The sequence below is a fragment of the Coptis chinensis genome, chromosome 3 (genome assembly GCF_015680905.1).
Source record: "Coptis chinensis isolate HL-2020 chromosome 3, ASM1568090v1, whole genome shotgun sequence".
In the NCBI taxonomy this organism is placed as follows: domain Eukaryota; kingdom Viridiplantae; phylum Streptophyta; class Magnoliopsida; order Ranunculales; family Ranunculaceae; genus Coptis; species Coptis chinensis.
The window spans coordinates 704,869-730,401 of NC_141458.1; the positions used below are offsets into that span (position 1 = coordinate 704,869).

Genomic DNA, 25,533 nt, shown 5'->3' on the forward strand with positions numbered 1-25,533 from the left:
GTATTACAAGAATAAAACAGTTTTTTCTTTCTTAAACTAGAGAACCATATTCATGTGTGGATGAAGAAAAACACAACAAAATACATAAATGTTTGTCAACTCTGGAAAGTTCTCATTATTGTCTTTCCTAATTATAGCATTTGGGTGATGATACCAGAGGTCTGGGGCTTGAACCCGCATCAAAGAGTTATTAATCTCACTTAAAATAGGCTTGCCAATAAAAAAAATGATAAAAATGATAGGCTTTCCTAGAGGCAAGTTCACACTGGCTTGTTGGGGAGACAATAGCATTCAATTTTATCCTATGAAGGTATTTATTCCTTGACAACCTTTTTTTTTTTGGTGTTTTTTTTATCGCACCCATTCCTTGACAACCTTAAAATTCATTTTTTCTTATTTGATGGAGAGCCTGATGTTGCTATATCGAAACAGATATTTATGAAATAATAACTCAAAAGATCACATTGATCACCACAAAACTTATTTTTATTATTATTTGAGACATACTTGAATTTTTCATGTTGCCTCTCACTTCCATACACTCTCAAACTCCACTTACATATGATCTACTACAAGTCTACAACTGAACCTCAACAAATTCCTAATAAACTAAGTAAACCATTCAGCCATGAGCCAGGTTACAAGACAAAGCCATCAAAAGAATTGCAGCTTCCTTCTCATCTTGAGGGTAAACCCGATGATAGGCTGTGTTCTTACTAATACGTAGAGCAAGATCATTAAAACAAAGTTTCTTTGGGCTACGGCGAGCTGTTAGTTTGCACCTTTTCGCCTTAAAATGCAATTTAGAACTATGTGTAGATGACGATTCACTAGCAACAAGTAGTGTATCATTAGCTCCAGCTTCAGCTGCTGCCCTAGCTCGTCTTGCCTTCCTCTGTCGAATTCCACATGCATTGCAAAGTGACTGCACCACATGGTATCAGATAGATGATAAGGGCGACATCTCACATATGTTAAACTTCACACATGCATAGACCGAAAAAATCGGCCAAAAACTGCAGAGGTGATCGAATGGAGTTAAAGAATTTTACCTTGGGACCTCTTGGGCCGCTCCTCCATAGAGGAGTCTTGGTTGTGTTACAATCAGAACATGTTCTGATAATGGTACAAGAGGAACTGTTGCTGCTGTTATCAGTATCTAAAGCCCATGATGTTGTTTGTGTTGGTTTGTCTACAACTGTTCTTTCGGTATTTATCATCTTCTTCATCAATCTCAGCTTAGATGACATCCACTTGACTGATAAAACATTCTGATTCTCCTCTTTAATCACCTCATGCTCTTGCTTACAGCTAGATAGCTTGAAACTATAGCTCCCATCATCACTTTGCCCAGTTGAATGTGTAGATGAAAGTATTTCATCACTTGACTCTTCTCGCAAAACATACATACCGACCTAAAATCAAGAAAAACACAGTTAGATTAATTCGATTACAGTGTTTGCGCGTATTCCTCAAGTTTAATTGTTTCTTCTATATGTACTCAACTATGTACATGTGACAAACCATGATCCAATCCAATATAATATATGCTAGATTAGAATTTGAAGTACTGGTTGTTACAAAAATTAGTACCAAATAGTAACTGCAAAGATAGTGATCACAAACTATCAAGTATGGTTGGAACACCGCCGCGTATAAAAAAGCATGTACATGAGGAAACCAGTGAACAGAAACTACTCATGAACTTTGTTGGAACACCACATATATGATGTTCAACTAATTGCATATTATAATCTCCAAGTACTACTACATAGAGAAATTTTCTTCTTACTTCTTGGTCTTGCTCTCTATTGTAGAGCTGTTGAACTTCTTGAGCTTGAAATTGGTTGGGATCTTCAAGAAGAAAAGAAGGTGGGGAAGGGTGGAGATAGGTTGGAGTCATTGAAGTGGGGGAGGGGGAGACACAAGAGAGAAAGAGATAGGGAGTACAGAAGGAGCTAAAAGAAGACTGATGATTAGTCAGGTAAATCTGTTTTAAAAGAGTAGGAGCAAAGGCAAGATGAGGCCTAAAAGACATTCACGTGATTTCATGACACCCAAGCAAACAAATGAATAGATGAAGACAAACTTAAAAGGAGAAGTGTAGAATGCAACTATACTATCCCAATATGACAAAACCCTATCAGCATTTCTTTCACTCTGCATCACACTTGATCTTGTGTTCAAAACACCATCTAAGTGTTTAAAATCTTGGGGAATGGCGTAGTAGTGTTTCTGTTGATTGGTTGTGGTGGCTCAATGTCTTTTCCTAAATATGATATCCCAATCATACTAATGATTGCCTCAGAATAATGCTCTAGATATATTAAAGAACAGTTTATTTAAAGTGAATATCAGTTCCTATGCGCTTGGGCGGAAGTTGAAGGGTTATCCTAAGCACCTCCCCACCACACATAGCAATAATTTCTATATGAATCTTGATGACAAGTGATATATAATTATATATATTCAATTTACTATCTCTAGAGGGTTGCAAATATTTTTGACAAAGAGATACATGTAAGTCTAGTTTTGCGACCTACTGGCTCGCAATAAACCAATTGAGTCTAGCAATTATATATATATATATATGATCGATCGATATGCTCTAGTACTTTGTTATCACATATATATAGTCATGCATACGACGTACCTATATCATACTAGCACAGTACAGAAATGCCAGCCATTGTATAACATTTGATTGGATCAGTGAAGGAATTGAAGCTTTTGACAAATCAGGAATCCATAAGATAAGTCTACTACTCTACACCGGTAAGTTCTAACTTATTAGTGAGAGTTTTGCTTGTACACCATGAAGCATGGACTAGTTGTGGAGTATGGAGCGTATGTAGCAGTATGGTAAAGTGAAAGTAAATCAGTTGCATTCTGCATGCATGGGACCATCTTCATTTCTTAATATTGCCAAATAACATTGAATGCAATGCAGCAACCACAGGGAACACAGACAGCCATTTGCCCCTTCACACTTTACCCTCAAACTTTCCTTTGGCTTTTCTTCTTGCCAGTATCCCAATCCCAGTTGCAAATAAGGATCTTTTCTTCTTAACCTTTTGTTAGTTAGTAGGTCTAGTCATGATCCAGTAGTCAATTAGTGTCTGGTGTTCCGAATAATGGTAGGGCAGCACAATATTGAGCGACGATGCTGATTCCTGTGTTTGGTATCCGAGATTTTGTGTGCGTGCCTGTACGTGTAGCGCGCGTTTCAGCTCAATGCGAATTATTGGATGGCAAATCGATTTTAATTTGGATGTCATTGAAAGACACACGCCCTTGTGCATGCATCGAGGCTGTTGTACTATTCCAGTAACTTTTTTCGTACAATTTAATGAATTTGAAGTCACAGTACACAGATGAAATTTGCAATATACTGCAAGCCAAACTAAGCTCATCCACTCCATCCTCGACAAAGGTACTTACATATGACTGCATTATTAGTTTCTTTTAGCAAATACTGAAAGTACGACCATTCTATCTCACCTACCAAGATGGAGTACTTGATCAATAATAGTGTGGTGGTTAACAGATGAGGAAAACAGTTTAGCTCAGTGTACCAATAGTAACGGTGTTGGATAGGGCTGAAAATGGAGCGGGATATAATTGGATTTTCACTCAAAACTCTTTATCATATTTGGATCCATCTGGATTCGGGTCGGATTTTGAATATCCATATCTATTAAAAAACACGGATTTTTTGAATATCCATATCTATTAAAAAAAACCAAAAATAGTTACTATTTTAACTTTTTTCATATATAAATTAATTTCAAAAAAAATCAACGTGTGTTTTGAATCTTCACGATATTTGTATTTACGATGTTCAGATCAAATCCAAAAAAGAAGATGGCTTTTGATTAATTAGATGAAAAAAGAGGTTTTTTCGAGAAAAAAAAAAAAAAAATTATTATTCATTTTATTTCATATATTTCGGGTTCCCATAAAAGTTGAACCGAAAACAAATTTAGGATAAATGTACAAATATAGCCAGGTTAGGATAGGTTTTTTTCAAACCAAACGGATTTAAACCAAAACCACACCGCCCTGGACTAACCCCACCGCGAAAGGTAGGTTAAAAGGCCAAAAACGTAATTTTTATATTTTTTCAAAATTCAAATCCCAAAAAAAAAAAACAATTGGCCGTGTTGATTTTTTTTAAAATCCTTAAACGATATAGGTCGTTTGTTGCAAACCAACTCGGTCCAGTCGGTGTGAGACTAACCCGTGAAGCGTTCAAGAGGCCAAAAACGTAACTTTTATATTTTTCAAAGTTCAAATCCTTAACGTTTGGGTTTTCGAATTAGGGATTCATCAAACAAATCGTACATAAACGATATTTCAAATTTTTAGTTCGACGCGATATTCAAATTCAGTGTTTAATGTTAGTGTTAGGATATAGTTTTAATGGTTTTAATTATTTAGGATGTGAACGAGAATAAAAGAGAATAGAAGAGTTTAAAGTGTTAGGATAAATTTTAAAATTTAAGATTTGGATATGGGAGGAATAGAAAAACATTTGAAAAGGAAAACTTTTGGGAACAACACAAAACAACTTTTACACAATTATAATAATATATATTATTTTTGGGTCTACCTAACAATATAGGATCCGTCAAGTAACAGGACCCAAATATAAATATTGTTAAAATGATTTGGATTTTCGGATATTCTGGTCATATTCTAGTCACAAACACAGAAACCATATCCGTTAAAATGGATTCGGTTATGGTCGGATTCGATCGCATCCCATACCATTTCCAGCCCTAGTGTTGGATAAGGTTTACGTTTGGGCCCTAAGTCATGGGTCAAAGCCTTGATAGGTTTGGGCTCCGGGCCCGTTTGAATGGCACGTAAAAGATAAAACTAGCCGAAGCAGCAAAAGTGATCTTTGAATGGGAAAAAAATGGCTGTATCTCAAACTGGTTTAGTTTCTTCTAACGTTAGAGCTTCATCATGGGACACTCAACAGTCAAGAACTAGTCCAACTTCGAGTCCTAACCTCAATTCTTCATCTTTTTCATTCAATCCAAATTTGTTCAAGAAGTTGAAGTTGAAGTCACTTTCACTTACCAAAACTCCACCTCAAACTCAAAAACCATCTTCACCCCCAGCCAAGAAAGACTCCATTAATGTCTCAAAACTCCTCAAACTCAACAAGCCCGCCACCACAAAACATGGTAAGAGCTTTTTTTAATGCTTTTTTGTTACTTATATTGGTTTTTCTGATTTTGTTTTTGGTTGAAATGAGTAGAAGAAGTGGATGATGAGCTGTATATGGGATGTGAGAGATGGTTACCAATTCCTCCAAAGGTGAATAATCCTCCAAGGTCAATATACAATGCAGCATCACTAGCTTACATTGGGGACTGCATATATGAGGTGAGTTGTGAACAGTAATGCTAAATTTAGGGAACATGTCCAATGTTTGTACTATTAATGTGACTAGAATTATGCAAAAAGCCCCAAAATATATAATGTGATGCACTGCTCGCTAACAATCGGTAGTTTACTTTGTCATTTAGGACGCTTAAATCATTCCACTTGCATTTTGTTTGTCTTTTGTGTATGCAGTTATATGCTCGTAGACATTTTCTGTATCCTCCTCTAAGCATTGAAGAATACAATGATCGGGTGATGGCTGTAGTACGTTGTGAAGCACAGGCACGTTGCTAGATATATTTGTCATTTTATTTTTGATCGGTTAATTGGAGGTTTGTTATCTTGTTAAGAACCAAAGTTCTTCACATATCCCTAATGATTGTCTTGATTTTGGTATTTCAGGACGCATTGCTCAAGAAACTTCTTCACCAAGACTTCTTATCGGAAGATGAAAGGTTTGCACTTGGTGGAATAAATGTTTTTAGTTGAAATTGTGAAATAGGAAATGAACCTACAGTTCATTCTATAACAATGATACTTTGATAGTTTTCTGGCTAAGTCACATTGACACGAATGTGTGTGTCAGTGTTCGACACGGATATGCTGTGTCTGACACGGGACCTATATGAAATAGGACATGGGGACACGACTAATTTAAAAGAAAACTATTACTATTTTTTTGTTACACAACTAATTCTTCAAAGCGCCGCCTTACAATAATTTAACTATAAATGTGGCATATCATCGAGTTTTAATTATGTTAATAGATTATTTTCTTAGTCTTTTAGGGTATAGAAAAAACCATAGTTGGAAAATGTATGAACAACGTGTCTGTATGTTTGTGTATCCGACACGGATTAATTGTCCACGTTACTTATTATCATTCTCAAAGAAACAAGTGAATGCCATCTAAATACAAATTGTTGAGATGATGACCTTGGTGGTGATCTTGGGAGCTCAACTAGTATACTGCAAAGCAGTGGGAGTGAGCGGAGCTGCGGAGTGAGAGAGAGAGACTGCAGCTTTGGGTGGGTGAAGAAGAAGGAGAGAGAGGTGTTGGAGAGAAGAAAGAATGTTTGGTGAAGAAGATGAGAAGAGAGAATGAGGACAGACAGAAACCTTCCAAATAGAATTTTGGGCCACATGCCCCCCCCACCCAGCCTAGATCGTTCGCTCTGCTCACTTGATTATAGCAAATCCAGCAGTCTTATTACTTTTTATCTCTTATTATCAGGTACGCCAATAGGTGAAAGGGAGAAATGAGTCGTTGCAACATTTACTGATTAAAACTCACTAGCAAGATAAAACACAAAAAAGAGCCTAAGAATGTCTTACTTTCTTATATCTTCCTTAGTACTCTAGTGAACCCCAGATGTATTTAGTTGTATGAATATCGGCTATGTGGTGTTAGATAGTTGATATTATTATTTTCTTGTTGAGGATGGAATTTTGATGCCGGATCAATTTCTGATTCTTGTGTTGACACACCACCATTCCATGTTGCTCATTTTTTTTGTTTACCAACACCAGTGACTTTTTCCTAAAACAGGAAAAAGGAAACCAGACTGATAGTTTTAATTAATTTGACCTGCATATTTTACTCCATGAACCATAACTGAGTCACCCTGGTGTATAATGTCAATTTGGGCTACTTAAGATTGCTGGTTCTGATTATTGAAAGAATTTCTGCCTTCGAGCATATATATTCTAGACTACTAGTTTTCTTGGATGTATCTCTGAGTATAATTTTATTGTTTCCATCAATCACATACCATTTTTCATGTAATTCCTCTATACATCTACAGATGTAATGGCTACATAAGGACCATATTACTGCTATTTATATTATTGTCCTCTTTGCCTTCATACTGATTAGCACTAGTGTTTGAAATGTTCAAACAGGGATGTTCTCCGGTGGGGAAAAAATATTGATTCAGGGAAAACACGGACAACAAAGCGTGCAGGTGTAGCTGTGTACAATCGAGCATCATCACTTGAAACACTGGTGAGCTTGATTCCCTGTGTCCATAAACACTTCAAGATTATGACAAAGTCATCAAAAGTATACATTTTGGTTACATAAAATTTTTCAATTAATTTCTAAGTTACTGTTCAGGTTGGTCTGAACAAATCAAACATATGCTTATAACACTCTGATTAGCACATGGAATTTTTTCAGGCCTTTAGGCAAGAATATATTCTTTTGCCATCTTAATATGAATGTTTCAAAAAATACCCCTGAGATCGTGGTGGGGATAAAGGAACCGCTCAAGCTTGAAATGAAATCATCCCATGAATGTTTCCTATAATGATAAAGAGCCTTGGTCTATGAGAACAGAGCTATTCTCCTTTGGGAAGGTGGTTTTGGTGTCAAGTGTCAACAGTATAGAGGTTGTGAATGATGTCTACTTCTTAAGCAGTGAATAAGGGTATAATGAGATGTTCTTTCTGAGAACAAAGTGTGCCTCCATTCTAATTTGAGGTTTGCTTATTCACAATTTAGTGGCCATGAATCAAGCTTGCTTGGTTAATGGTTGTTGATGTGGATCACTTTAGTTCTGGAAATCCAGGGACAATCGGGTGTTATTTAGCATCAGTTATTTGTAATGAGCCATGGTTCTGCAAAGTTAGGATGCCTTTTCATGTAAAAACGGCTTACCTTTCTAGTTTGCAGTTTGGATAGTTACTGAATATTCATAAAGTTGAGGAAGAGTGGGTAGTGGGGATAGAATTTGATTCTGTAAAGACCATTGGCTGTAGGACAGTGCCTTACTGGTTAGAAAGGAGCAAACTCATCGTGAATATGCCTATTATTAGTCAAAGCCACTCAAAGGAACGCTAGCCTAGGAGTTGTGCATACTTTTACAACTGTAAATTGCATATTCTGGCTGGATGTCTTGACACGATAGGCTGTTCTTCCTGACAGGGAGAACAAGAATGACTGTGCTTCTCCACCATGTCTTTCTAGTTTCTTCCTCCTTCCTTCCCTGCAGATCTGCTTTTGTGAATGTATCAAATGGTCTTTATGTAATTTAGATTAAGATAGTCTTAGCGTCCTGGTATTGACAAATACTAATATTCCTCAACTTTTGTAGGTTGGATATCTTTACCTGACCAACGCAACGCGCCTAGAGGATCTCATGGTAAAACTGGGATTTACTACTGCTGCTTCGAACCGACTGATTATGGAGGAACCACAGAACAAGTCAAAGTGAAACTTGATGAACCTAATTGTATCACATGTATTCCTCGGCCTAAATTATTTCCAATATTGTGACTAAGCTGGAGGCAGGTAGCATACTAGATGTTAACACAGATAATATTGTGTACATTAATAATATATTAAGAACTTTCATAATCTTTTGCACTTGCTGCTAGCAAAATTGCTGTTTTTTTTTTTTTTTTCCATATATCGTCACTGTGGTGCCAGCAGTCTGTGTCTTTCGGTCCTCTACCAGAGGTGATGTGTTCTGTTACTGACAAACAACCTGCTAGATTAACGATGAGAACTAAAACTACTGGGTGGGACTAGAATGGGACTGAGCTTCGTTTAAATTCGCAAGCAGGCCTGCGCTGTCGTGACTAAGACCTGTTCCGTGGGCAAGGTTGCTTCGTGTTATAAGCGAGAGACCAGGCTCACAAGAAAATGTGAGTTGCTGAAAGCCTGAAACTCTCTTTCCGCTTAGGGGTAACTGGTAAGGTTGCAATGCTGCATACTGCCCTCTCCAGAGTCTAGGCCCCCCAGTCCTTCATCTATTGGTTGCACATCTGACTTGGACTTCTGATTATCTATTTTGCTTCAACTCGTAATAAACTTTTGCAATGAGGAAACATAATAGGAATTTCATAAGCTATTGAGGTACGTGCTAAACATGTCTATGATATAATGTACTCCATGAATGATCTCATCTTCAACAACAAGCGAACAACTATCAATATCACCGCTATTGATGTATACGAAGGCGGAAGTAACTTTGAATCAATAACACCAATAAATAAAATTGATAAACACCCAAAAGCTAGGGATTCAAAAAAAGAAAATGATCTCATCTTCAACCAACCCAATGAACTAAAACTAATCACCACTATCCTAACATTTAAAAATGTAAACTAACTAAATAGAACTAATTAAATAAACCACTATTTACCCATTACCAAACAACAACCAAAAACAACTAACCAATTATCAGAAATACCAATTGGCCCAACATAGGCTCAAATTGGTCTTGTATATCTACATATGCATCTTTGGTGGACAATCACACCAAGTAGACCTTAGTTTTGTCTTATGGAACTCTGTTGGTATATGAATTGGTGCAAGACATGACCGAGTTAGATCTGGGGACACAGAAGAGGATGAAGCCAGAACTATTCTTGAAGGATTGAAATTAGCCAAATCAATAAAGTGGCAATATTGTCAGACTATCAAACCCTTGTTATTAGTTTTAGAGCGTAGAGAAATAAAGTGGCACGGTTCTTAGTTGAGTTGTAATCGAGTATGTAATCTTAAAATCTTAAGGAGTGCCTCTTTTTTGGGGCCAACTCCCTTTTGCTTAAAAAAAAAAAAAAAGAAGAAGCTATTGAGGTCTCAAGTTCTGTGAAACAACAAAGTTCTTAAGGTCCTCTTCAAATTCCCCGTTCTAATGTTAGCACACTCCAACTGCTTGGGGGTTTCAGAAGGAAACCTGCATTATGTTTGCTGCAATTTGGTTGGACTAATGGTTTGGGTCGTCCTTGAACATAGAAACCCCATCTTGAAGACGTGCCGGTTTTCACCAATTATCACCCAATCATTAAAGATGCGCACAACAAACTATGGATACATGGTACAGATGTTGATGCATTTCTGATCGGCCTGCACATTAATAAAACTGATATTGTTGATTCAATAAAAAATGATAGCAATGATAAATTTTCGAACAAGAAATGTATATACTTTTGTGTCAAACGTATATGAGACATGGAACATAGCAATGGCATGGGAACATAAGTTAAAAATTAAGTACACTGTACACACAAAAGCCATGCCAACATATGAGTTAGATATGGAGTGCTGTGGATTCGTATCAAATTTGGATTTTTCCTTATGAAGTTTTCACTATGCCTAAGAGCAAGTCCAATGGGAAGCTATATGGGCTGTTAAAGGCAAATATAGCATTCCAATCACAAAAATATCATTTTAATGGGATTGCTAAAAGGTTTTAAATTTGGAAGAAATAAAAAACCCATCCCCAAAATTAAGACCTTCGCTAGCAGCTGTTATAACAAGTTTGGGAGACGGACGACATAGTTTCTGCCGTCCGTGTGTTAAATTTCGACGGACGGAAGAAACTGTGTCGTCCATCCAAAAAAAATTCAACTTAAATTACAAAATAATGGACGGACGTTAGAAACTATGCCATTCATATCATTTAGCACTTCAAAACAGAAAACGGCGATTGGATTGATTTTTAGATTTTGGGGTGCCAAATTTGGTTGGGCAATAGGCAAGCTAAAAAGCCTATGTGACACTTTTTAGCAGCCTTTCATTGGACTTGTTCTAAACTTCAAAATGAAGCCAAAATATAAATATTTTATGGATAAGATCCGACCCATTTATTTGTCTAACTTGTACATGTGACGTGTGTACGATTTTTTTTAATTAGTGGTTGAGTACGTGGGTGCGAAAAATCCTAGTAATCTGGATATGGTTGGTCATGAAGCCGTATGGCGTGGCAACTCCAATCACATAAAGAAAACGATAAGAGATTCGTTCATGGTGATTATGGTGATAAGTTCTAATTACTTCTCATTTTGCATTGTAGGATTTGTAGGCCGGTGTTGTTATATGAAACTTGTAGATCATTATAACGGTTTCCAACTTGCATGAAAGCAACAAGTTACTTGAAAGCAATATATGAAATGATGAGGCCATCAATAGCCATATTGTAGTTTTTGCTGACAAGGAAATGCATGTGTTTTCACAAAAGCAATTAGTTTCGTAAGTGCGTTTTGGGTGAAAACAACAATAACAAGAAAAAAAAAAAAAAAAAAACAATAACCAGAAAAAATGCCTTATCCAAAATATAGATGAGGCCGGTGTAGTAGCTCAAGTGTGAATTATGCTTTCAATATGCCTTAGTTTTCAATATCTCATTTTTAAGGTTCTAGCTTCTGCACTCTCACACTGGTGGATTGAAGATTTTTTTGATATTTCTACTGTAATGGAACTAAATATCACCATTGCATGAAAGTGATATATGAACTGTGTGCGAACTATTTGAGACTTTTGCTGCCTCAACTACTAAGTTCAATCAATATATTATATAGCTTTACCAAAAAAAAAAAAAAAAATTATACAGCAATGGGCTTGTGGGATTGGTCATCTCCAGTTTGTATCATTTTCAACAACACGAATCAGTCAATGTGTAGATTAAGCCACCGGCCCAATGAACCTTGGTGGTTGGTGATATAATCCTAGTTCCGCAATGGCACAATGAAGAATGAACACGGTGTTTGGTCCCATTTCTCAAGTTCAGTTACCTAACCAAAGAAATTAGGTTGACATGTGTTGCGCAACTACTAGTTCTTAGTATTAAAGAGAAACTGAATGACATGGTTAGTCAGTACTAGTTATGCCGTGGGGTCTCAAGTTGACAAAAATGCATTCGAGCTTTCAAGGTCACTAAAAAGTAAAAACAACCTTAATCGAAAGTCTCGCTGAAACAAAGGGATTGGCTTGGATAATCTAGAATAAGTGCCGCTACCTGCTGGAATGTTGTAGTTTTCAAGTAAACTTTCAATTTTGCAGGTCCAATTGGTTGTGCGTTTGTGCCAACATAATATCCAATGGAAAGAAAAGAGAAGGCAAACAATAAAATCCTTGTGTTGGTAAATTAAACAGCAATTGTTGCTTTCATATGCCTAAGTTGTCAAGACGCAATATTTCTGAGAAATTCTTTAAAAGTGTGAACATACTTGTCCTGATTAATTTGTTGAGGATATGCACTAGAATCTACAAATTTCAACACATATACAATCTAATCTTTGTTAGTAGTATATAAGAACATATACAAATTCATCAACAGTAGAAAATGCATTATAAATAAATACATCCAGAAAACCAACCAATTTCAATATAGACTTACAAGTTACAACAGTTGAAAATACATATAAATAATTATTAGTTTGCTCATCAAATAAACTAATTAACTAAATTATTTGATAGACCAATAACATCGTAATCACTTCGAAGATTTTCTTTACATAGGATGCAGTACTGTTTCAATGGATTATATGAGGCTTATCAAGCAATTTTGGATGGTTCCCATCAAGAGCCATATTTGTGTGTGTGTGTGGCAAACTCATCCATATCAAGATAAATCTCTGTTTCTTTTTTTGTTTTTTTTACATTTATTTTTGGTGACCACTCTCTCATCATCCTTTTATCATAAAGAACATGAATGTAAGGATTCCGAGTTCTAATTATAATTCTGTTTACTGTTGCTATCAAAGTTACTCGGATCACTAATTAAGGAGCAAACCTTTAAGAGCTATTTTTTTCAGCTCTTATGTGTGGTATTCATGTTCATATTGGTCATCCTTTACTGAACATAAACACAACTAGTAGATCATAGCATTTATTTATTTTAAACATCCTGGCTGCTTGAAACCTCTTAAATGTACCCTGTTGATTTTCATTTTTAGAGTGAACGAGGGGAAAACAGAACTATAAGAATGACAAAAAAAAAATTCGAATTTATTGTGCAGAGCAGTGCACCTCCATAAGTCCCACGACGGCCTACACTCTACTAATTCTTAAATTTCTGACATTGTTTTTAATCCGGCCATTGTCAGCAATTCAGTGCAAAAAATTGCTGACATTAACCCACTAGTTGTTTACAAAATACGCTGAGTTGCATTTTTGTGGCCGAATTGAAAACACATTGACATTATCATGGCCGAATCAGAAATTTACCCTTCTTAAGTTCTTATATACATTCATCAGTATTTGTACGAATACAACTCCTTAAAGGAGCTGCTACTTCACAAGTTATAATTACCATTGCTCTAAATTTATTGCTTGAAGCTTGAAAGCAAACGAATATCGTGTAGTTCATGCCTTCATGGAAACGGAACAATAGAACATCATAGGGTCCAGTTGCTTAAAAATGGTCGGGTCATCCTCATCATACTCTTGATTTTCTTACAATCGAAATAAACTGACCCTACTAACTAGACTAGGATCTGATCCAAAATGGGCGAATTGTTTAAAATGACTAGGATTTGGAGTTATCACATTGTGGGTTAGTACTGGACTACTGGTTACGTTGCTTGTGAGACTTGTGACTACAATTGTCAAAGACGTAGGGATTGGGAATTTGTTGGAGTTGACTGTTGTAAATTTGTACTAACATTACAAGAATGTTTTGTGAAATGTGAAACATATTTAACAATATGCAAGTGTTAGTTTCAAATGTAATTTTCAATAAATAAGGTGTTCCATCAAAAAGAGCCTCCATGAATGATATAGTCTTCAACATATCAGTGTAACAGTATAGGCCATCAATATATCTTGTTTTAGGCTTTGTCTGCTTCAAATTGGAACAAAAGTTCATGTAAGCCATCATTTCAAACACGTACAACCTCACATATGATTTTGTTCCGATTTCTAGTGGACAGTGAGCTAGGTTTCACATGATTGTCTCCAACCAAAGTAGCATCAATTCAAGTCTTTGATATCTTAGTAAGTGGCGTAACTTATTAGGCTGGGTCCAACAATGCCCAAAACACCAAATCACAATAACACAGTGGTTAGCGTTAGCAAGTTTGGGTCCAACACTTATATCACAATGGCTGTTAGATAGAACTATAAAAGAATCATATGTGAGTTGGAAGTTGTTTCATGGCCACAACTAACAAACCAAAACAAATTCAATAAAATAAACATAAAAATCAAAATGACCTTAATGCCTTTATTTTGTTCTCGACTTTCTCTTTTCAACTTTTTGTCAAGTTACCTTTAGGTCTGCTCCATATATCAAAATCTCACGTCCCTAACTCTAGTAATTTATTGATGGGTATTATACCGAAAAACACCTAAAATAAAAAGGTTTTATAATGTAAAATTTGCCAATTTTTTTAAAGATTACTATTTAATGTAGCAAGTTTTTCTCTTTTTTTTGATGGTTTTGATAGTGTTGATTTTGATGGTTGATATATTTTCCTCTTTAATGAAATAAAAAACAAGGGGCACAAAAGAAGAAGATGTTCTAAAAATTTACCCTTTCTGGTCTTTTCCTTTGATAATATGCTGACCTCACCATCCATGTGATGTGGACTCCCTATCTTACGATCCTTATTAAGTGCACTCTATTTGCAGGAGAGATTGATCTCTCCTTATCACTTGCCCCGTGCAAATGACATTTCCAAACTTCCCATTTTGTCCCTTTCTCTCACTTGTCTTTTTCATCCTCTCTCGCAGATAGAAAAGTAATTTGCTAAATTAGATTATTGGAAAATAAATTTTGTGGGCCGGCCTTATTTTCTATTTGCCATTGGCGAGGTAACTTTTTTGCAATGGGTTGATGTCTTGATGTTTTGGCTCACTATTGGATCATAATTTTCGTCATATTTGATGTTTTGGCGTACCATTGGACTTAGCTTTAGTTATCTGGACAAAACTAGTTTCTTGGTATATAATAAAGCAAAATAATTGTTTTTAGCTTTTGGGACTATTTGAAATGAGATAAAAAATCATAATTAATTTCACTTAAAAAGAAAAGCTATATGGAAATTATAATTTTATTTAAAGTATTTAAGTATTTTGTTCATCAGATCTCTAGAAAATTTTTAGGGTTTTATTTTTTTTATATAATAGTATGTAACAGAACCTGATTTGCTGCCACATACATCTAACTCGAAGTCATCATGAGTAGGGCAGGGAATCGGGTCGGGTAGACCCAAATCCGACCTGACCCCCGATTAACGAATACATCGGATTCGGGTTGATTTTCATATCCGTTTATGTATTCGGGTCGAATTTGGGTTCGGGTATGTCAGGTTCGGATTCGGATATAATTTTGGTTTTTAAAAAAAAATTTTTTAGTGTTATTCGATCGGGTTAGTCGGATTCAGATATAATCAAGTTCGGGTTCAAATACTGTGAAATTATTCGGATTCAGATATAGCCATACCGACTCGATCCCTGCCCTAATCATGAGGTTTATCTATACAAAACTTGAATTTTACGGACTTATACATTGATTTTGGTTGCTCTAAAAAACAGTGCAGTTTTTTAGTATGTCATCATGAGGTATTATATACTTATATCTATACAAAACTTGAATTTGACGGACTTATACGGGCGTGTTGGACCCAACCTTGTTGGACACATAAAAATATGTAGTTAGATGAGGTACAGTGAAGGCCCAATCACCCCCCCAATGTTTGGTTAACAGTTCACTTCAGACACGAAAATTTATTAGTGGATTAATTGAAACAGTTCACTTCAGACGCGAAATATGCATTGTTATTATTTGCTAAACAAAGCTTAGAGAGTGAGGAAGGTAGGTGGTCTTAATAATGCATGCATGAGACATTAATTTTTAATGCTTTGTTTTCTAACTGAACCACAAGCATATTTGGATTGATCGAACTTTTCTCTTCTTTCCCCTCACTTTCTCCTCACGGCAAGTAAACAATCTATTCCATGCAAATTATTCTGAAAGTGAGAGGTTTGCAAAATAGTAATATGAGTCATGTATTAGTTAGAGTCTTAAGAGAGACAGAGTGATACCATTTCCTGAAACAATTAATGAGTGTTTGGCAATCACAAACCTAATTGATTCCGTGCGTTGAATTATATCGCAATCATCAGAACTTATTAAATTATATCGAACGAAGCACTATTCAAATAGCTGTATATACACATATAGTGTGTATGATGAGAGACTGAGAGTTACATAGCACGTATTTCATCTATAATTTAAAAGTGGATCATCTTTCAAAGTTCTCATAGTACTTTTTTTTTAAAAAAGGGCACACACTGATACACAGAAAATTAACAATTAGAAAATAAATCACGTATACTCTATGGCTCTGTCTACCCTAGAGGTTAGAGGTTAAAGCACAAATAAATAACAGGCCAGGCTAATTAATTAAACTTATTCTTTGATTATGAATATATAATCAAGTAATCAACCTTGTGCATTCAACATATATCATCTTTCATTTTTCCAGGTTTGAAAAGTTTTCTTGTGCTTTTGAGGCAAGGAAGATAATAGTGTTGTTGTCTTGTTGCTTGACTGCTACTCTATTAGACTCAGGACAGTGACATCCAACAAAAGTTGTATATAGGATTGGCAGTAATTAGACATTGCTGTACGTTTTTTCTTCTTATGTATCAATTAGTCCTCAATGCTTAGTAATCAAGTTAAAAATTTGCAATTATCCGTTCTTTTTCCCCCCCCACCACCTCACCACCTTCCTCCTTTTCGCAAGTGTTCAAACTTTTATCATTCAACTTAAAATTTAAATTTCATAAAAAAAAAACCCTTTAAGTTTGAATTAGTCTATCACCAAAACATAATTACAATCATTATACAATTTTCGATCCATTTACACGACTTGGATGGTCCTGTTTTTAGACTAGGACGTACGTGATTCGAGTTTCCAATTAAACAAACGACAAGTGTAGTGAACTAGTGATGGCTATTTGGTGTGTGACTTTATTTACCTATCTTAAGAAAAAAACGACCCAACCACAATATCACATGCATGGATACATTTATATTTAATTATTTTTTCTCAGTGAGCTAGCTTTTGTATTAGAAGAAAAAAAGGGTTGGTGGGTTGGCTATTTCCAACATTGTGTTAATCTATTTTTGTGCAAAGAAATACTCAAAATTAAAGTTACATAAGGTGGTACTTTCTAGTTTCTACCACTTTAGGAATATACTAAGCTTACTATACTATCACATGTAAACAAAACATATATATCTTTACACTATATAATAGCCGGATCATTAAGAGGCACACTAATATTTCTAATATCTCTATTTTAAGATTTTAGAACTATCTTTCTTAATTATTATAATAAGTTCTCTCATTTCTAAACAATTTACAAAAAAACTCCATCACTTTATATAAATTAAAATTAGTTTCATATTATTTAAAATAATTTAAAAAATTTCTTTCAAATTTTTTATATTATTTTTTAGATTAGAATTAGAATTCATAAAATCATACTACCCGAAAGATATTAGAATTCATAAAATCATACTACCCGAGAGACAAGTTTAAAAACTTAAAACAACACCGATACGTAACACGATTCGTATAGTTATACACATAAAATGACATAATACAGAAAGACCATACAGTCATACTACAAATCTACAATACTATCCAGAAGAAATGGTTTGTGAGACCTCCTCTCATTCAAATATGAAACTATGAAAAGTGAGCAGCCGAATAAAATAACAGAAAAAAAGAGCAAAATAATGGGACCCACCAATAAAAAAAACGTCTCACTTTACCTCTCCTCGTTTTTGAACTTGTTTAAAAAGGCCAGTGAAGAGGGAGAGCTAACTCCTCATTCCTTACATTTCCCTCTCCAGCTAAACCAACCATACTACACAAATAAACCACTCTTTTTTTTTTCCATTACTGAAAACAACTACTGCTACAACTACAACTACAACAACAACAACTTGTCAAGCTTCATAAACTACAAAACTAATAAAACAGAACAGCTGTTAACCTTTAAACTTTTCTTCATTTAAGCTTATTATCTCTATCTTGAACCAAAGATTATTTCTTTGGTGCAAAAAAAAAAGAAAAGAAAAAACAAGCCATGGGCACTTTTAAAATTTTGTTTTCACTGTTGGTACTTTTTCATGGTGTTGTTCATCAGTTACTGCTTCAGTTTCTTATGATCATAAATCTATTATTATTAATGGACAAAGAAAGATTCTTCTTTCTGGGTCTATTCATTATCCTAGAAGTACTCCTCAGGTATTTTTATTTGCAAATTTGCAAATGTGGTTTATTTTATGTTCTGTTTTTCTTCTTTGCATTTAATCAAGTTTGTAAATTTGTTTTTGCAAATGGGTTTCATTTCTTATAAAGTTTGTTTTTTTGGTAATGGGAAATGTTTTTTTGTTCAATGTACTTTGTTTGGTAGTGGGCATTCTGCTGTTTCAGAGAATCTTTTCTTACTTTATTGCTGAAGATTTTAGAAAAATGGTACTTGTTTTCTTATAGTCCTTTTCAATGAGTGTCACAGACTCACAGTGTCATATCTGTTTCACTGCAAAAAATTCATTTAGACTTTTTGAAGTTCTCAACATGTCATTAACTTTACTTTACCTGTTTTCTGCTGGCCACTTTTTTTGATTTTTTGGTTATTATAATTTATGTGTTTGGAAATAATAAATTTATTATTGGGTTTTTTTTTTTTTTTTTTTTTCTGTTATTGCAGATGTGGCCTGATCTTATTCAAAAGGCAAAGGATGCAGGTTTGGATGTCATCCAGACTTATGTTTTTTGGAATGGGCATGAACCTTCTCCAGGCAAAGTAATGAAATTAATTCCATTTTGGTTTTTACATTTCATAATTTTTTTCCATTTGCTTGGATGAAGGGATTGAATGAGTTTTATTCTTCTTTTTGTAGTATTATTTTGAGGATAGATATGATCTAGTTCGATTTATCAAGTTGGTGAAGCAAGCAGGACTTTATGTTAATCTTAGGATTGGTCCCTATGTTTGTGCTGAATGGAACTTTGGGTAAGTTAATAATGATTAGAGATTGCTTCTTCCTGAAATGCATGAGATGGTTTGAATATGAAGCAATCTGTTGTGTTCTAAATACAGAGGATTCCCTGTTTGGCTCAAGTATGTTCCTGGTATCAGTTTCAGAACAGACAATGAGCCTTTCAAGGTTGGATATCTTATTATTTTCACTTTGTTCTTTATTTTTGATTTTGAGGTATGTACTTATATATATAAGTGATTTTACAATGAATTTAATGAAGGTTGCAATGAGAGGATTTACTCAAAAGATTGTCAACATGATGAAGGCAGAAGGCTTGTTTGAAACTCAAGGAGGTCCTATAATTCTTTCACAGGTACACTGATCATTTCATAACTGAATCGTGAATGCTAATTCAGCCGTGCATTTGCCAATTGTGAATGCCAATGTAGAGACTGATAAATCTTAATGTATAACGCAGATAGAGAATGAATATGGTCCAATGGAATATGAAGTCGGTGCTCCTGGCCGTGCCTATGCTGCATGGGCAGCAAGTATGGCTGTCGGTCTGGGCACAGGAGTTCCCTGGGTCATGTGCAAGCAAGATGATGCACCTGATCCTGTTGTAAGTGCTTCTGACATTTATTTATTTATTTTTTTCTTTTACATAGTTGATAGAAGTTTTTGAATTCTTTTCCAATTTCCTTTCTTAATTGAACTTTATTTATTGATCTTGCAACAGATAAACGCTTGCAACGGTTTCTACTGTGATTGGTTCTCTCCTAACAAGGCATATAAGCCCAAGGTGTGGACCGAAAACTGGACTGGCTGGTAAGTGTCCTGTATCTACTGCAATGAAAGCTGCTGATTGTTCTGTCTACAATTTCTTTTTTAAGATATGTTTATAGAGTTATAATCCCTTAGAGGCAAGTCCAATCTAATTGTCATTTCCCATCTGTTTGGGTCCCAGGTTTACAGGATTTGGAGGTCCTGTTCCTCACCGACCAGCTGAAGACGTAGCATTTTCAGTTGCTAGGTTTATACAGAAAGGTGGATCATACATGAATTACTACATGGTAAGTGTATCTTTGTTTAATTAATTGAAAGCTATGTATCCAACTCATGTTTTCTTGGACTGTTGAGAGTGAACCTCTATCTCTCCGTTTTGCATTTTCAGTTTCATGGCGGGACAAATTTCGGGCGTACAGCAGGAGCTTTTATAGCCACTAGCTATGACTATGATGCTCCAATTGATGAATATGGTAATTGAACAGACTTTGCCATGTTCTACTAGATTTTCACTTTTGCCTAGTATTATCAGACTTACTTCTGAAGCAGTGAAGTATCATACTCGCCATGCAAAGACATGCAACACGTCAATACGTAAGAAAGAAAGTGAGAGCTGGTTTGTTCATGTCGTCAATTCAGCTAGGATCTTTGGGGACAAATTGATTAAACAAATTATACAACTACCCTAGTATTTGGACTCTTTGATATTCTTTCTGTCCATTCAAATGCATCAGAGTAGATAGTTACAGTCATTCTGGAAACTAAATGTTTTTGTGATATCCGTTGTTGACGTGTCAAATTGTGGGTCTTTTGTTTCTATAGGTGACAATGCAAGAATATGACAGTTAGAAATTATCCCTTGTAACTAAAAAATAAAATTCTATGTTATTCTTTCCAGGAGAAATACTTCCCCCTCTTTCTCATTTATTTTCTATCTTACGTCTGCATGCTGAGTTCTTGTGGTGACAGAGTGCTTGTTTTCTTTACTGGGAATATCTTTTTTTCACTAAAAAGTTCATCTAAAGTTCGCTAATTAATCACTTGCTTGTATAAGCTTGACGATGTCTGACTATGCTTCTTCTTCAAATACTGTTTCTAGGATTACTTAGGCAACCGAAATATGGCCATTTGAGAGATCTTCACAGAGCCATCAAGTTATGTGAGCCAGCGTTAGTTTATTCAGAACCCACTGCGCTCAGTCTTGGGAAGCTACAAGAGGTTCGCTTATACACAGATAAAAGCTACACAAACTACTTTACTGGCTTATCCTTAATTGTGAAACTGATCCATCTTAATTGCTTGATCTCCAGGCTCATGTTTTCAACTATAAGGCAGGGGGTTGTGCTGCTTTTTTGGCGAACTATGATTCAAAATCTTTTGCAACTGTGACCTTCAGGAATATGCACTACAACTTGCCTCCTTGGTCCATCAGCATCCTTCCGGACTGCAAGAACACCATATTCAACACCGCAAGGGTGATGATCTGACTCTTTTAATTATTGTTCACCTTAAGGTTCATCTTTCGAGCAAATGAAGATTATTTAACTCATTTTGGTGATCTCACATGTTTTCGTGAAATCTACTATATTTGATTTGATTTGATTTTTGATTTTTTTTCTATTTAACAAATTAATATTTTATTTGATATTCAAAATAAATCTTACAAAGGATTAAGAGGTCAAGCGTGCAACAAATTGCACTGCATGCCCCTTCTGAATAGCAAAACCAAGCCTCCTAAAAACATACTCATTGGAACCAGCTGTCATCACATCGCTGTCCAATACTATATTTTTTATTTACTTTTTTCTCATAACAAGAATTGGAAATGACTCTTGGAATCTAATTAAAAGATTGGTACATTGTGGAGATTCAGATTTTTTATAAACAATGTGTAAAACAATAATAACTTTTAGTAGAGATTGCCAGTAGCACAGTAGTACTGTATTCTGATCTTCCATATTAATATACAGTAGAAATATGTCTTTAGAATCATATGAGTTTCACTAGGGGCATACTTGTTTGTTGAGGAAATGTTTTTTAGACAGTAAGTCTAAAACAGAGATATTAAATTATTCAGGGAAGTATGTTTTCTCTTAATGTTTTTTCTCGTAACATCCAAATATCTGTGCAGGTTGGTTCTCAAAGCTCACAGACGAAGTGGTCACCAGTTTGGCAAGGGTTCCCATGGAAGTCTTACAATGAAGAGACTGCATCCTATGATGACAACTCTGTTACAACGGTCGGATTGATGGAGCAGATTAAGGCTACCAGAGATAATTCAGACTATTTGTGGTACTCTACAGAGTGAGTAGTTTGACCATAGAAATCTTGCTAGTTCTTTTTCTGTCCATCACTGTCTCTCAATGAAAATGTCTGCAAATTCAGTGTCAAAATTGACTCGGATGAAGGGTTCTTGAGGAATGGCAACTATCCTGAGCTCACAGTGGCATCAGCAGGTCATGCTTTGCATGTTTACATCAACGGTCAACTCTCAGGTAAATTAGTAAATACACTGTTTGTTTTATCCTACTGAGGCATAAAGGATATAATTTCTTAACAATATGAAGCCAAAAGCTAGATTTCACAGTTTCCTTTCATAATAGGTATGTTTTTCTTATTTTTCGCAGGCACTGCATATGGAGGTTTGCAGAACCCAAAATTAACATTTAATGGAAATGTTAAGCTGAGAGCTGGAATCAACAAGATTTCTCTTTTAAGCATTGCTGTTGGCCTTCCGGTTTGTTCTTTATCCCATTGAATTGTTTTTTTATTCTATGGAGCATTGTGGTCAGAGATGTATCAAAATCTGACTATACTACATTTTTTGCTGTTTATGATTTGAGTTTAGAATGTTGGTCCTCATTTTGAGACATGGAACACTGGGGTTCTTGGTCCAGTTATGCTAAATGGTCTCAATGAGGGTAGAAGAGATTTGACATGGCAGAAATGGTCTTACAAGGTTTGCTTTTCACTATTCTCTTCTTCGGGTTTTTACTTCCATTGCCAGCACCGTGGAGAGTAAGCCTTTACTTGTTCACGCAGATTGGCTTAGAGGGCGAAACTTTGAGTCTTCATACACTAAGTGGTAGTTCCTCAGTTGAGTGGGTGGATGGATCTTTAGTGGCACAAAAGCAGCCATTGACATGGTACAAGGTGAGGATCTTATGTTCAGGCCTTCAAACTTCCTGCGTACAGTGTGATCTCATTCCTCCGATGGTTGGCTTGACAACATTTCTGTGTTAAACCGTTGTAGGCCATTTTTAATGCGGTACCTGGGAATGATCCCTTGGCTATTGATATGGGTAGCATGGGAAAGGGTCATGTGTGGATCAATGGACAGAGCATTGGACGTTACTGGCCTGCATACAAAGCATCTGGATCTTGTGGTGAATGTAATTATGCTGGTTACTATGACGAGAAGAAGTGCCAAAGTAATTGTGGAGAAGCATCCCAAAGATGGTAGAGAAAGCTTTCTTATTTCGGCAATAAAGAGTGTATAGTCAGGAATTTGTGAACTAATTGATTACTATTTTCTCAGGTACCATGTCCCTCGTTCGTGGTTGAATCCTAGCGACAACCTATTGGTTGTGTTCGAAGAAATGGGTGGCGACCCGAGTGGGATATCTTTGGTAAAGAGAACAGTAGAAAGTGTTTGCGCTGATATATTTGAGTGGCAGCCTACATTGATGGGTTACATGATGCAAGCTTCTGGAAAGGTTGACCGACCCTTGAGACCCAAAGCTCATTTAAGGTGTGCCCCTGGGCAGAAAATCTCATCAATAAAGTTTGCAAGCTTTGGAACTCCGCAAGGAGTATGTGGAAGCTTCAGGGAAGGAAGCTGTCACGCACACAAGTCGTACGATGCTTTTGAAAGGGTATGCAAACATTTTTTATTTTCTCATACGATGATTTTTTGCATAGTTCAAGGAAGTCGAGTTTCATCTAGTTGAACAGTATGTAGAACCCTTCACGTACACAATTTATAACTTGTTTGAGACACCGAGTTTTTGTACAATTGGACAACATTTTATAGAGGTAGATACTATTGGTTGAAAGGTTTTAAAAAGGTAACACCGTTCGTTGACAATATGTCTACCAGGGGCCTGTTAACTGTCTTTTTTGCAGTTGCATGTTCTTTCTAATATTTCTTCGGAAAATTTAACACAGGTAAATCTATTGCAGAGTTGCGTTGGACAACAAGAATGTGCTGTATACATAGCTCCCGAGGTTTTTGGAGGAGATCCTTGCCCCAGTGTCATGAAGAAGCTCTCGGTGGAGGCCATCTGCAGTTGATGGTTGACAACATTCACAGTAGACCAAATGAAGATTCTAAATTAAGTCTTTATTTTTTGTATACTCAGTGATCAGCAAAGTTATTCTGGTGCATATATAGTTGTACAAATCAACCTGGTGTTGGAGCAAAGATGAAGTTGTAGCTTGCAACACATCGTTTGACCAACAGCCCATATATCTATGAAGATTATTGCGGGAGAAGCTAAATGTACATACATAAGTTTTGTTTGTAAACAGAGCACATTGAGACTGCAGATGTCTGTCCATGTGCAAAGTTTCAGTTCTTAAAAATTGTTTGGGGGGGGGGAGTTGTTGAATTTGACTCTTGGATTCTTCTATGTAACTTTTCTTGCCAAGCAATGAATCAATTGTAATATAATGATGTTTATTGAAAGATGCTTCATTTGACTCTTATTGTGTCATTGCTTTCTAGGCTAGTTGAAATTCTAGCAGCCTGACCCCTCTTTATTGGTGGTTTTGTATGCATTTTGATTTTGTCATGTTCTTTCAGCTATACTGAAACTGATTGCTTCATCCTACAAGGCTACAGTACAAGCTTGAATACGTCTGGCAGGAACGCTTAAACTTTTTGTACCTTATTTCCTAATTCCTAGTTTAATTCTCAAAGTATCAGTAACAAATTCTGCACTAATAGCTAACTCAGCAACGACTTTCCAAGCAGCTTGCAATCCAGAATTTGACTCAAATAGGTACAACTATTTGTATGACATATTATTGGGTGCCTGGCATCACCAGCTTCAGATTTACTTGCTTTCCTTCATTTTGAAAAAGTCCTTCAACCAGAAACTAGACTTGCTCCACTGAAGTCACTTTCAAATTTTGGTTAGTGCCTCTCATGCTTGGATTTTCCCCGTGTGATCACATCCAGAACACTAGAAAATTGTAACTAGATTTTGAAAATGACAACTGGACTACCATATTTACTAAGCTTTCAATGGAAAATGTCATGAAATTTATTGGAAAACTGGAGTTTCAACTAAATATTTAAGAGTAGTTCTACTCAGACTCCCTCTATACTATAACTCCCCATTGTGACTCCATTTCCTAATTAACATCAAATCCTATTCTCCCTTTCCAAAATTCAAAAAGCAAACGTAGAAACAAATTAATTATAAATAACTTACCTAATTAAATAGCTAATACAAAAAATAGTAACAAATAAATAAATAAAAAACTTACCTATATTTCCATAAACAAATCAAACAAATAAATTAAAGAAAGAATAAACCTTAATGCCAAAAAAAATTGAATTGGGCGCCAAGTGCGAAACAAATCATCATATTTTTTTGATATATATACA

At 35.6% G+C, this 25,533-nt stretch overlaps 3 protein-coding genes across 4 annotated transcripts; 2 read left to right on the plus strand and 1 right to left on the minus strand.

The window, feature by feature from the left end:
* Positions 1–464: 464 nt before the first annotated feature.
* LOC147507032 (putative GATA transcription factor 22) lies at positions 465–2,041 on the minus strand. The gene is made up of 3 exons (XM_086599753.1): positions 1,793–2,041; positions 1,053–1,415; positions 465–925 (listed from the first exon to the last, which is right to left on the minus strand). Exons 1-3 carry the CDS (start codon positions 2,036–2,038, stop codon positions 623–625), a joined length of 912 nt encoding a protein of 303 aa, XP_086455879.1. The 5' UTR covers positions 2,039–2,041; the 3' UTR covers positions 465–622.
* Positions 2,042–4,888: 2,847 nt separating this feature from the next.
* On the plus strand, positions 4,889–8,780 carry LOC147507033 (uncharacterized). Its single transcript, XM_086599754.1, has 6 exons — positions 4,889–5,195; positions 5,270–5,397; positions 5,590–5,679; positions 5,800–5,852; positions 7,300–7,402; positions 8,493–8,780. Exons 1-6 carry the CDS (start codon positions 4,922–4,924, stop codon positions 8,610–8,612), a joined length of 768 nt encoding a protein of 255 aa, XP_086455880.1. The 5' UTR covers positions 4,889–4,921; the 3' UTR covers positions 8,613–8,780.
* Positions 8,781–17,774: 8,994 nt separating this feature from the next.
* On the plus strand, positions 17,775–24,620 carry LOC147507034 (beta-galactosidase 1-like). 2 transcript variants are annotated; one of them, XM_086599755.1, is made up of 19 exons: positions 17,775–18,393; positions 18,860–18,955; positions 19,053–19,165; positions 19,253–19,319; positions 19,414–19,506; positions 19,612–19,755; positions 19,873–19,961; positions 20,101–20,206; positions 20,308–20,392; positions 21,019–21,137; positions 21,230–21,394; positions 22,051–22,223; positions 22,305–22,414; positions 22,547–22,656; positions 22,768–22,878; positions 22,962–23,072; positions 23,173–23,378; positions 23,458–23,794; positions 24,087–24,620. In XM_086599755.1, exons 2-19 carry the CDS (start codon positions 18,860–18,862, stop codon positions 24,210–24,212), a joined length of 2,361 nt encoding a protein of 786 aa, XP_086455881.1. In that variant the 5' UTR covers positions 17,775–18,393; the 3' UTR covers positions 24,213–24,620. The 2 variants fall into 2 exon arrangements, with proteins under 2 accessions (XP_086455881.1, XP_086455882.1); XM_086599756.1 differs by having other exon boundaries at positions 24,102–24,620.
* Positions 24,621–25,533: the final 913 nt, after the last annotated feature.